Genomic DNA, 13,906 nt, shown 5'->3' on the forward strand with positions numbered 1-13,906 from the left:
AACCCCTAGATAGCTTCAGTATAGGTGCTGGTTGACAGAGGAATCAAGCACGTGATTAGAGGCAAACTTTCAGCTCTACTCCTCAACCTCCAGAGAGGATAAAGAGCTAGAGATTTTTATCACCTGTGGCTAATGATTTAATCAAACATGCTTACATACTGAAACTTTATTAATACTATTGAACAATAATTTCAAGGAACCTACAAGGACTGGACATGCAAAAGGACAGGAGCCAGAACATAGATGAGAACTCTGACCCATAACCTCTGTAGCAGTCAGTTCAAAACAGCCTCAACTCTCCAGGACCACATCAACGATGGAGAACTTCCCTAATGTTTGCCCCTATCCTCACTTTCACCTAGGATAAACGAGAAAAAGCCAAATGTGTCCCCACAGCCAATCACATAGGGTGCCCCTTATTAATTAGGTAATTAGGGTGTTATTGCCTAATTCTGCTACTCCTCCTACCATCAGCAAAGAGTTACTTCTGCTTGGGGGACCTCAGCAATCATCAAAAATAAAATGACAGCTGATGGAAAATTGGATCCATACAGAACCACAGGTTAAAAACTAATTCTTTCTTGGTCAGAGTGAAGAACTCTAGGGCACCTGGGTGGCTCAGTGGTTGAGCATCTGCCTTTGGCTCAGCATGTGGTCCTGGGGTCAAGTCCCACATTATTTTTTTTGTGGAAAATGCTTTATTGTATCATGCCAGTATACTACAAGGAATATTTCAAAATAATACAAAAGTAAGCCACAGACTTGACTAAGTGAAGATCAACTCATCCAAAAATCACTTTCCTTAATTTTTCATAGTAATTGCCAGAAGTCCAATAAGCTGATTTTTCCAAGAAGGATCATTCTAATAACTTTGAGTGTTCAATCTGTGCAATGGTCCAGTCAGGCTTTATTCCTTGTGTAAACTCCCTCTGAAATTCATAACTTGCACTAAGAAGCTGTTTAGTTTCCACGTTCTGATCCCCCAACTTTACCTGGAATACACTGGCTCCACTTAAAGTTTCACTGGGGATGTTGGCACTGGTTAGATACCAAAAGCCCATCAGGATGTTAATAAACTTCCTTCCTTTCTCATCATAGTAAATGGAGATGTCTCCTGTCAATGTGTATACAATTTCATCTATGTCAGCAGCAAGGGCATTTTTATGGTTGTCAGGTAGTGAAGTTACCTTTTCCTTCAATACATGTAGCACCTCTTTGGCCACAAGTTCTTCCAATAGATCAAATTTACACTGTGACAGTAACTTGGACACATGAGCAAAAGCCTGCTTCGCTCCCTCGGAGAAATCCGCGATGCTGAATTCCTGGTCGAAATAGGCCCAGATTAAGAAGGCGTAAATTCGAGTCCGAACCCAGTTGATGGGGTTGGAGAATCCCAGGATGATTATCTTGGTTTTCTGGAGCGACTGGGGCTGCTCCTCGGCGCTGTAGGTTCAAGGATTTCAAGGAACTTCTGAGTTGGTAAACACATCAATGCTCTAGAATGGTGGTGCGCCTGGAGAGGGCAAGGAACTTATGTGCCCCTCATCCTTATATCCCTCCATACCTTGTCTTATGCATCTCTGCTATTTAATTATTCCTAATTTACATCGTTTATAATAAAACTAATCATAACTACAGTATTTTCTTGAGTTTTGTGAGTTGTTCTTGTGAATTATCAAACCTGAGGAGTGAGTTGTAGGAATATCTGAATTTATGAATATTTGGCCAGAAATGAGATGGTCCCCAGGACTTATGATTGACATTTGAAATGAGAGCAGTCTTTTGGGACTGAGCCTTAACTCATGGGGTCTGTGTTAACTCTGAGCAGTTAGTGTCAAAATTCAAATCACTTCTGGGATCCCCAGTCACTCTTGGATAATTGGGTACTGTTGAAATGACAAGGTGTTTAGTGTCAAATAAAACAAATAACACTATACAAAAGACTTCTATGTGGCCCTGTGTTTTCAGTGTAAATAATTATATGGGTCCAGTAATGAAGCCAGAGTGGCCCCACATATCATCATTTCTAATACCCTATTGGAGGACTTTGTGTTTTCTGTTTCTGCAACTAGATCTGCAGAGACAGTGGTCCCAAAATGCATGCATATTTTCTCTGGGCCAATTATAATCTACAACTGCTACCAGGGCACTTTGGACTCCTTGTGTTCAGAGAACAACAAGCCAAAAGAGAAGTTGTTATTTTTGGCATGAGTAATTGACCCTGATAAGGAGAGGAAGTAGGGCTATTCTTATACAACGGGGAATGTGAGTGATATATGTCAAGTCTAGATGATCCATTTGATATTCTACTGGTATTTTCTTGCTCCATTGTGGTGAATGGACATATACAGCAAGTCCTACTAGTCAAGCTTCTAATTAGTAGGGACTTAGACATCTCAGGCAGAAGTTTTGAGTCACACCACAGGTAAAGTCCCCAATATGTTTGAGATGATAGTTAAGGGTGAGGAAAATTTAGAATGAATAGTGGAATAGGGATAGGATGAGAACCAGCTGCAGCCTTGAGACCAACTATATAAATAGAAGCTATAGTTTGTTCCACTAGCCTCCCTCACCTAAGTATCTCACCAGGAGGAGAACTTTATGAGAACTATGGATGAGCCGCTACTCTGAATATTCATGGAGAAGTGCATCTGTGCAGTAGAAGTGGTAGACTGTGGCTTCAGTCTGTTTAGATTCACTGTTTTGAAATGCACTGTTTAGGTTCTTCTTTTGAGAGAATCTGCTTTAGGATGATGACCTCAGCATCATGGCAGCATAAGACATTCCTCCTTGTGATCCTCTGCTTTAAAAACAACAAATTACACATTCATTTACAAATTAAAACACTTTTGTAGGAGCTATGAGATCTAGCACATATGTCAAGAGACCTGGGAGGAGTCTCATCCACCGGTGCATCTGGTAATAGGCAGACATACCTAAGTAAGGGCTGCAGAACCACTGGAACTAGCAAGTTTGTGCATATCTCTCTCACAATAGTGGGAGGAAAAACTTCACAATGCAAGAAACAATAAGAAAATAAAATGACAATTTATGGATTGAAAGAAAATACTTACAGACTATATATATCCAAAACATATAAAAAATTCATTAAAGTCAAGAACAACACACACAAAAAAAATCTGATTTAAAAATGGACAAAGGAATTAAACAGATATTTTCCAAAGAAGACATCCAAAGGAACTAAATAGATATTTTTCCAAAGAAGACATCCAAATGGCTAACAGGTGCATGAAAACATGTTCAGCATCTCTAATCATCAGGAAAATGCAAATTGAAACCACAATGGGATAGGAGGAGTTAAAATGGTGGAAGAGTAGGGGACTGTAATTTCATCTAGTTCCTGGAATTCAGCTAGATAATTATCAAACCATTTGGAATATCTGTGAAATCAGAGATTTGAGAAAAGAATTGTTATAATTCTACAAATAGAAAAGGGATCACTTTTTTGCAGTGAGGTATGTGTGGAGATATGAATCTGTGGGGATATATCAGAAGAGGGATGGGGACTTGCTTAAGGAGGCTGCCACAAACTATTATAAGCAGCAGATTCCCAAATTGGAACTTTTAGAAGTCTGATACAGTGAGGGACATCCTTGGCTTAAAGGTGCTCAGGTGGCAAAATGGGACAGAATCCCAGGTAGGACAGTGTGGCCTCAGGATCCCCAGGGTCCCAAGAAGAACAGGGGTGCCTGAATGAAGCAGAATTTCCAGGCATCAGAGCAGGAAAGCAGGCTGAAAACATAGAGTTGAGTCTAGGCCCTGGCTTTCTGCTTGGGGTTGCCATTAGCTGCAAAGAACTGCATGGTCATAGGGCCACTCTCTGACCAGGGACCCAGCAAAAGGCACAGTGAGATGTTTTTCCTTCCTTGGGGAGGAACAGTGTGGGTCCATGGGCAGGAATCCATAAAGTTTAGAGACTTGAAACTGGATCATGTGCTTGAGATAAAAAATGATTGGTTACAAGCTGGGAGAACACAGAGCTCAGACAGAAACCAGGGAGGCAAGAGTGATTAACTGCTTTTTAGTGAGGGCTCACTGAACAGTGGTGGGCATGAACTTTCAACTTCAGGGGTAGAGATCAGGACATTACCATTCATCCCCACCCACCCCTGCTCCGTTGGTGGTTCTGAGAGCCTTTAAGGAGCAAATCAGCATCACACAATGCAATTCAGAGCCGCTTACACTGAGCCCAGCCCCCTGACAAGAGGGCTACAATTCCTCTACAGCAAGGACACCTGAGAATCAGCACAACAGGCCCCACCCCCAGAAGACCGGCAGGAGCAGCTGGCTAGCACCAAGATTACTGATCAAAAAGAACTGCAAAACATCAGCTCTTGAGGAAAACAGTATATAGCATTTGTGAGGTTTCTTTTTTTCTCTAATTATTCTTTAGTCTTTCAGAGTTTTTTTGTGTTTTCTTATTTTTTCAATTTTTTAATTTTAATTATATATACATTATATATTTTTATTTTTGGTTTCCTATAATTGTATTTTATTTTATTTTTGTATTTTGCATAAGTGTATATATATTTATTATATATATTATATAATATATATACTTTTTCTTTCTTTGCTATTTTGGGATATATTTTCTTTTTTAAGATCTTATTAATTTTTTAAGATTTTATTTATTTATTCATGAGAGACACAGAGAGAGAGGCAGAGACATAGGCAGAGAGAGAAGCAGGCTCCATGCTGGGAGCCCAATGTCCCTCCATCCCAGGACTCTAGGATCATGCCCTGGGCTGAAGGCAGACGCTTAACCACTGAACCACCCAGGCATCCCAAGAATCTAATTTCTTTTAACAAATGGGCCAAAATACACCCAGGATCTAGTTTATGATTTTTCTATTATACTTTTTATTTGATTTCTTCTTTTTTTGTTTTTATTTTCTGCTGATTTACTTTGTTGTTGTTGTTGTTTTTCTGATGTTGTTATTTTTGTCTTTTCTTTCCCTTTATTTTACTGTTTTTGGGACATTATGACAAGATGGAAAAACTCATACCAAAAGACAGAATAGGAGGCAGTACTTACTGCCAGGGTTTTAATCAATATGGATGTAAGTAAGATATTGGATCTAGAATTCAAAACAATGATTATAAAGATATTACCTGTGCTTGAAAAAAAGTGTAGAAGACCCTAGAAAATCCTTTCCTGGAGAAATAAGGAACTAAAATCTAATCAGGTAGAAACGAAAAAAGGTTATTATTGAGATGTAATTTAAAAAAATTGAGGTTCTGACTGCTAGGATAAATGAGGCAGAAGACATTATCAGTTATAAAGACAAAATGATGATGAATAAGGAAGCTAAGAACAAGAGAAACAAATACTGGATCACAAGGAGAGGATTTGAGAGATCATGATACCATAAAGTGAGACGATATTAGAATAATTAGGGTCCCAGAGGATGAAGGGAGGTCGAAAGTATATTTTAACAAATTATAGATAAAAACTTCCCTAATCTGTGAAGGAAATAGGCATTCAAGTCCAGGAAGCACAAAGAACTACTCCACAAAATCGATAAAAATAGGTCAACGCCTCAGCATATAATACTAAAGCTTGCAAATTTCAGAGATAAAGAGAAAATCCTGAAAGCAGCTCAGGACAAGAGATCCTTAAACTATAAGAGTAAAAACATAAGCCTGGCAGCAGACCTGTCCACAGAGACCTGGCAGGCCAAAAAGGACCAGCATGATATATTCATGGTGTTAAATGAGAAAGATATGCAGCCAAGAATACTTTCTCCAGCAAGACTATCATTCAGACTAGAAGGAGAGATAAAGAGTTTCTAAGATAAGCAAAAACTAAAACAGTTTGTGAACACTAAACCATCTCTGCAAGAAATACTACTGAGCAGGAAAGGGAGACTGAAAGTGATAATGACTGGAAAGGACAGAGACAATCTACAGGAACAGAGCCTTTACAGGTAATACAATGGCACTAAAATCATGTCTATTAATAATCACTCTGACTGTAAATGGACTCAATGCTCCAATCAAAAGACAAAGGGTATCAGAATGGATTAAAAAAGCCAGACCCATTGATATACTATCTACAAGAGACTCATTTTAGACCCCAAAACACCTACAGTTTGAAAGGGAGGGATGGAGAACCATCTATTATGTTAGTGGACGTCAAAAGGAAGGTGTAGTAGTCATACGTGTAGCAGACAAAAATAGATGTTAAACCAAAGACTGTAATAATAGAAGAAGAAGGACACTATATCATAATAAAAGGGCCTCTCTAACAAGAAGATCTAACAATTGTAAATATTTATGCCCCCAACTTTGGAGCAGCTAATTCTATCAAGCATCAATAGCAAAATTAAATAAACACATTGATAATAATACAATAATAGTAGGGGATGTTAACATCCTACTCACAACAATGGACAGAGCATCTAAGCAGCCGATCAACAAGGAAACAAGGGCTTTGAATGACACACTGGTCCAGATGGACTTCACAGATATATTCACAACATTTTGATTTAAAGCAGTAGAATACATATTGCACATGTAACTTTCTCCAGAATAGATGACATACTGGATCACAAATCAGATTTCAACTAGTACCAAAAGATTGGGATTATTCTCTGCTTAAGAACACAATGCTTTGAAACTTGAACTCGATCACAAGAGTTTATTTAGATAGAACCCAAACACTTGGAATTTAAAGAGCATTCAACTTAAGAGTGGATGGGTCAATCAGGAAATTAAAGAAGAATTTTAAAAATTCATGGAAACAAATGAAAATGAAAACACAACTGTTCAAACATTTGAGATACACCAAAGGCATTCCTAAGAGAAAAGTACACTGTAATATAAGCTTTTCTCAAAAAAATTAGAAAAATATCAAATACATAAGCTAACTTACACCTAAAGAAGCTGGGTAAAGAACAACAAATAATGCCGAAACCGAGCAGGAGAAGAGAAATGATAAATATTAGAGCAGAAATCAATGAAATACAAACTGAAAGGACAGTAGGACAAATCAACAAAACTAGGAACTAGTTCCTTGACAGAATTAATAAAATTGATAAAATCTCCCAACAAACAATAGTCCAGGGCCAGGTGGCTTTGCAGGGGAATTCTACCAAGCACTTAAAGAAGAACTAATACCTATTCTTCTGAAGCTGTTTCAAAAAATAGAAATGGAAGAAAAACAAACTAATTCTATGAGGCCAGAATTACTTTGATCCCAAAACCAGAAAATGACCCTGCCAAAAACGGGAATTACAGACCAATATCTCTGATAAACATGGAACATGGATGCCAAAATTCTCACCAAGATACTAGCTAAGAGAATCCAACAGCACATTAAAAGGATTATTGGGGGCAACTAGGTGGCTCAGTCTGTTTGGTGTCTGCCTTTGGTTCAGGTCATGACCGTAGGATCCTGGAATTGAGTCCTATGTTGGGCTCCCGACTCAGCAGAGACTCTCCCTCTCCCTTTCCCTCTGCCCTCCTCCCCCCGTTTCATGCAGTCTCTCCCACGTTTTTTCAGATAAGTAAATAAAATATTTTTTTAATAAAAAGATTATCGTTCGATACCAAGTGGGATTGATTCCTGGGCTGCAAGAATGGTTCAACATCCACAAATCAATAAATGTGATACATCACATTATCAAAAAAAAGGATAAGAACCATATGATCCTCTCAATTGATGCAGAAAAAGCATTGACAAAATACAGCATCCTTTCTTGATAAAAACTCTCCACAGTGTAGGGATAGAGGGAACATGGCTCAATATCATAAAAGCCATCTACAGAAAGCCCATAGCAAATCTCACTCTCAATGGGGAAAAACTGAGAGCTTTTCCCCTAAGGTCAGGAACATGACAGGGATGTCCACTCTCACCACTGTTTTTCAACATAGTACTAGAAGTCCTAGCTAGCCTCAGCAATCAGACAACAAAAAGAATTAAAAGACATTCAAATTTGCAAAGAAGTCAAAACTCTCACTCTTTGCAGATGACATGACAATTTATGTAGAAAACCCAAAAGATTCCATACCAAAATTACTATAACTCAGACAGCAATTCAGCAATGTTGCAGGATACAAAATCAATGCAGAGAAATCAGTTGCATTTCTATACACTAACAACGAGACTGAAGAAAGAGAAATCAAGGAATTGAACTTATTTACAATTGCACCCAAAACCATAAACCACCTAGGAATAAATATAACCAAAGGGGTAAAGGATCTATACTCTAAAAAAACTATGGAACACTTATGAAGGAAATTGAGGAAGGCATAAAGAAATGGAAAAACATTCCATGCTCATGGATTGGAAGAATGAATATTGTTAAAAGGTCTATGCTACCCAGAGCAATCTACACATTCAAAGCAATCCCTATCAAAACACCAACAACATTTTTCACAGAACTGGAACAAATAATACTAAAATTTGTCTATTCTGGGCATTTCATATAAATGAAATAACACTATATGTGGGTGATGAAAATTTTCTAAGATTGTGGCAATGGTTGTATAATGCTGGGAATATAGTAATCATCAAACTGTATATTTCAATTGGGTTGATTGTATGGTGTGTGAATTATATCTCCATAAAGCTTTTACAGAGCTCGCTTTGGCAGCACATATACCATAAAGCTTTTACATAAAAACAAAAGACTCTCCATGTCATAAAAAAATCCTAAAATTTGTATGGAACCAGAAAAGACTATGAATAGCTAGAGGAATGTTGAAAAAGAAAACCAAAGCTGGTGGCATCGCAATGCCAGACTTTAAGCTATATTACAAAGCTATAATCATCAAAGCAGGGTGGTACTGGCACAAAAGCAGACACCTAGATCAATGAAACAGAATAGAGAACCCAGAAATGGACCCTCAACTCTGGTCAATAATCTTTGACAAAGCAGGAAAGACTATCCACTGGAAAAAGGGCAGTCTCTTCAATAAATGGTGTTGGGAAAATTGGACAGCCACATGCAGAAGAATGAAACTGGACCATTGTCTTACACCATACACAAAAATAAAGTCAAAGGGATGAAAGACCTATATTTGAGGCAGGAATCCATCAAAATCCTCGAGGAGAATACAGGTACTAACCTCTTTGACCTTGGCTGCAGCAACTTCTTATTAGACACGTCTTCAAGAGCAAAGAAAACAAAAGCAAAAATGAACTATTGTGACTTCATCAAAACAGGAAAATTTCACACAGCAAAGGAAATGGTCGACAAAATTAAAAGGCAATCGACAGAATGGGAGAAGATATCTGCAAATGGCATATCAGATAAAGGGCTAGTATCCAAGTTCTATAAAGAACTTATCAAACTCCACATCCCCCCAAAAAAACAAAACAAAACAAACACACAAAATCCACTCGTGAAATGGGCAGAAGACATGAACAGACATTTCTCCAAAGACATACAGATAGCCAAAAGACACATGATGCTCCGCATCACTTGCCATCAGGGAAATACAGATCAAAATCATAATGAGATATCACTTCACATCAGTCAGAATAGCTAAAGTTGACAACTCAGGAAACAACAGAGGTTGGTGAGGATGCAGAGAAATGGAAACCCTTTTATACTGCTGATGAGAAAGCAATCTGGTGCACCCAGTCTGGAAAGCAGTATGGAGGTTCTTCAGAAAGTTAAAAATAGAGCTACCCTACCATCCAACTATTGCACTATTAGGTATTTATCCAAAGGATATATACATAGTGATTTGAAGGGCCACATGCACCCCAATGTATATAGAAGCAATATCCACAATAGCCAAAATATGTAGAGCCCAGATGTCCATCAACAGATGAATGGATAAAGTATAGGTGCTATATATATGCAATGGAATATTACTCAGCCATCAAAAAGAATGAAATTTTGCCATTTGCAACAATGTGGATAGAACTAGAGGGTATTATTCTGAGTGAAATAATTCAGTTAGAGAAAGACAAATACCATGTGATTTCATTCATATCTGGGATTTAAGAAATAAAACAGATGAGTATAGGAGAAAGAAATGAAAAATAACATAACACAAAAAAAGGAGATAAAACATGAGAGACTCTAAACTATAGGAAAAAAACTGAGGGTTGTTGGTGGGGAGATGAGTGGGAGGATGGGGTAGTTGGGTGATGGGCATTAAGGGGGGGGCATGTGATATAATGAGCACTGGGTGTTACAAGCAAATGATGAATTATTGAACTCTATATCTGAAACTAAGGATGTACTGTAAATTGGCTAATTGAATTAAATTAAAGAATCCAAAATCTGAATACCTAGTGTACTTATTGTTACTAGGGTTTTATTGCTTCTAGGCCTTCTTAGCTCAAAGAGAAAGGAAACATGCATTTACTACACTGTATATACACACATAACTATAAATATTTTTATGTGTAACCATTTGTAACTATATTATGCTAAGCCTTAGTTGATACAGGTGTCTCTGATTTCCATACATTACCGTACCCATCATTACCCATCATTCTTCCTTCCTTTGCTTATCTATACCCATTATTCCTCCTCCCTGTGCTTATCTATTTCAACTATTGAAAAACTGACTCCCACTATTCAACATCCATTAGCTTAATTGTTAGATTCCACTATACATATATGGTGGTATCAGAATTATTATCTCCTACCCCTATGATGGAAAACACAATCAACTACAGAACAATGCTTATGAATATTTCCTTTACCTTTGCCTTATAGACTCTACTCATTTCCAACATTACTTAGGTCCAGTACTTTTCCTCTCCATTCCCTTCAGTGAGTTAGTTTCATAGATTTGTAATAAACTTATATTATTTGTTATATTTTGCACTCCATTCCCCAAAATTATTTTTCAAAGTGTGCATATATTAAGGTTTGCACTTTGTGCTGTAATTACTGTAATATTCTATGGGTTTTGACAAATGCAAGATGATATGTATCATCTTTACTGTATCATACAGAATAGTTTCACTGCACTAAAAAATTTCCTATTCTCCACATATTCAAATACCCACTCCCCACAACTCATGGCAATCATTGACTTTTTAATGTCTTTATAACTTTGCCTTGTCTAGAATGTTGTGTAATTAGTATCATGCAGGTATGTAGACTTTTCCAACTGGCTTCTTTCACTTAACAATATACATTAACATATATCCATGCATTTTTATGGCTTCTTAGCTTGTTTTTTTTTAAATTTATTGAGATATAATTGACATATAACATTGGGTAAGTTTAGTGTGTACATCCTGTTGATTTGATTAATATATTGCAATTAATATATTGCAATGATTACCACCATAGCATTAGCTAAAACTTTTATTATATCACATCACTACCATTTCTTTTTGTGGTGGAAACAATTAAGATCTAGTCTCTCAGGAACTTTGGAGTTTATAATTCAGTATTGTCTATAATCACCATGCTGTGAATTAGATCTCTAAGATTTATTTTCTACTGCTTGCAAATTTGTAGCTTTAAGCAATATCTCCCCAATTCTCCCACACACATGCCCCCACTCCTGCCTCTGGTAACCACCATTCTATAATTTTACAAGTTCGGCTTCTTTTAGATTCCACATTATAAGGGATACCTTAGAGTATTTATCTTTCTCTGTTTGAGTTATTCCAATTACTATAATGCCTTCAAGGTCCATCCTTGTTGTTGCAAATGGGAAGATTTCCTTCTTTTTCATAATATTTGGTTGTGTGTATATATACCACATCTTCATTATCCATTCCTCCACGGATAGGCACACCTGTTGTTTCCATATCTTGGCTATCGTGAAAAGTTCTCTAGTAAACATGAGGGTGCATATATTTCTTTAATATCCTGTTTTATTTCTTTTGAATGTATACCCAGGAGTGGAATTGCTGGATTATATGGCAGTTCTATTTTTAAGTTTTTCAGGAGCCTTAATACTGATTTCCAAAATGACTAAACTAATGTTCATGCATAGCAGTTTATAAATTTCTAGGAATGCATTACTTTCTTCCAGATTGCCTAATTTGTTGGCATACAGTTGTTCATAATATGTTATTATAATTGTATTTTGTCAGTGTTGTTGTGATCTCTCTTCTTTCATTTATGACTTTATTAATTTGGGTCCTTTCTCTTTTCTTTTTGATAAGTCTGGCTAAGGGTATGTTGAACGTATTAATTCTCTCATATAACCAGTTTCTAGTTTCATTGATTGTGTTCCACTGTTCTTTTGGTTTCTATTTCATTGATTTGTGCTCTAATCTTTATTAATTCTCATCTCCTGCTTGCTTTGAGTTTTGTTTGCTATTCTTTCTCCAGCTCCTCTAGGTGCAAGGTTAGCTTGTTTATTTGAGACTTTTTTTTTTTTGTTTCTGGAGAAAAGCTTGTATTGCTATGCACTTCCCTCTTAGGACTGCCTTTGCTGCATTCCAAAGGTTTTGAACAGCTGTGCTTTCATTTTCATTTGTGTCCATGAATTTTAAAAATTTTTCTTTAACTTCGTGGTTGACCCATTAATTCTCTAGTAGGATGCTCTTTGACCTCCAATTATTTGAGTTCCTTCCAAATTTCCTCTTGTGCAGATCTTGGTTTCTAATAATAAAGGAACAAGTGATCTTTGGAGAACTGGCTAAAACTACAGCTCAGGCAGAAAATACATAATATGAGACATATTGTAGTTATAGAGATGAAGGAAGAAAATGCTCGAAATGGGTGGGAAATATCAGAAAGGGAGACAGAACATGAAGACTCCTAACTCTGGGAAACGAAGTAGGGGTGGTGGAAGGGGAGGAGGGCAGGGGGTGGGGGTGAATGGGTGATGGGCACTGAGGGGGGCACTTGACGGGATGAGCACTGGGTGTTATTCTGTATGTTGGCAAATTGAACACCAATAAAAAATAAATTTATTATTAAAAAAATCTTTAAAAACATAATAAATACTTAAAAAATAAAATATAAAAAAAGAAAATGTTCGAAAAGAAAAAAAAAGATTTAAAAAGATTAAAAAAACATTTACATTGATAAGGGTATATTAAATGAACAGAGGAGGCTCCTGAAGTGGCTCCCAATGGTCCAGTGGAATGAATTTAAGCAACAAAATAAATTAGTGTTGAGTTATAACCCAAATTTGAAAATTAATAGCCATGAATTCATACTAATATAAATAAATGATTAAATAAATAAATAACTGGGAGGAAGAGTTCAATGTTCCCTGTAGAATAGTTCCAAATATTTTAGGCAGGTAGTACTTACCAATAGCTCCCAAATCCTTAAGTATGTGATGCAGATAGTGGCTTCCTCCAAAGAGTACAGTATGGAAAGAGGTTTAAAAGAGTAACACTATAGTAGAGAACCTTGACAAACACTACCTCAGCTAGATGATCAAGATTAACATTAACACTGCTAAGTCATATTGACAACACATACTCTTAATATGATGTGACAAAAGTGTCCCTTTATCCCTGTAGTCTTCTTCCATAAACATATAACTCTCATCTAACTGCATATGTTCCCTTTTCCTACTGTAACAAATTACCATAAACTTAGTGGCTTAAAACAAGAGAAGTGCATTCACTTTGAGTTCTGGGACCCCCAGGAGGCTGAAATGAGTCTTCTGGACTAAAGCCAAAGTTTGCAATAGGGTTGGTTACTTCTGGAGGTTCTAGGGGAGAATTTGTTTCTTACCTTTTCTAGGTATTTGAAGCTGCTGGCATTCCTTTGGTTTCTGTTTCTATTGTCATATTGCCTTATCTTCTTCTATAGTCAAATTTCCCTTTGCCTCCCTCCTATAAAGATGTTTGTGGTTACATTTAGGGTCCACCCAGACAAGGAAGATAATTTACCCATCTCAAAATTCTTAATCACATTTATAAATTTCTTTTTGCAAGTTTAACTTTCCAGGTTCCAGAGACTAGGACATGGATATTTTGGGGGCTATCAGT

The 13,906-nt window shown here is 36.9% G+C and overlaps 1 protein-coding gene across 1 annotated transcript; it reads right to left on the reverse strand.

Annotated features, from left to right (window-relative positions):
- Positions 1-675: 675 nt before the first annotated feature.
- Positions 676-1,448, reverse strand: LOC140628423 (m-AAA protease-interacting protein 1, mitochondrial; the record flags this gene model as incomplete). Its single annotated transcript, XM_072817793.1, has 1 exon — positions 676-1,448. A coding segment is annotated over one exon (591 nt), but the record flags the coding sequence as incomplete, so codon positions are not given.
- Positions 1,449-13,906: the final 12,458 nt, after the last annotated feature.

Source organism: Canis lupus, chromosome X (assembly GCF_048164855.1).
Source record: "Canis lupus baileyi chromosome X, mCanLup2.hap1, whole genome shotgun sequence".
Lineage (NCBI taxonomy): Eukaryota > Metazoa > Chordata > Mammalia > Carnivora > Canidae > Canis > Canis lupus.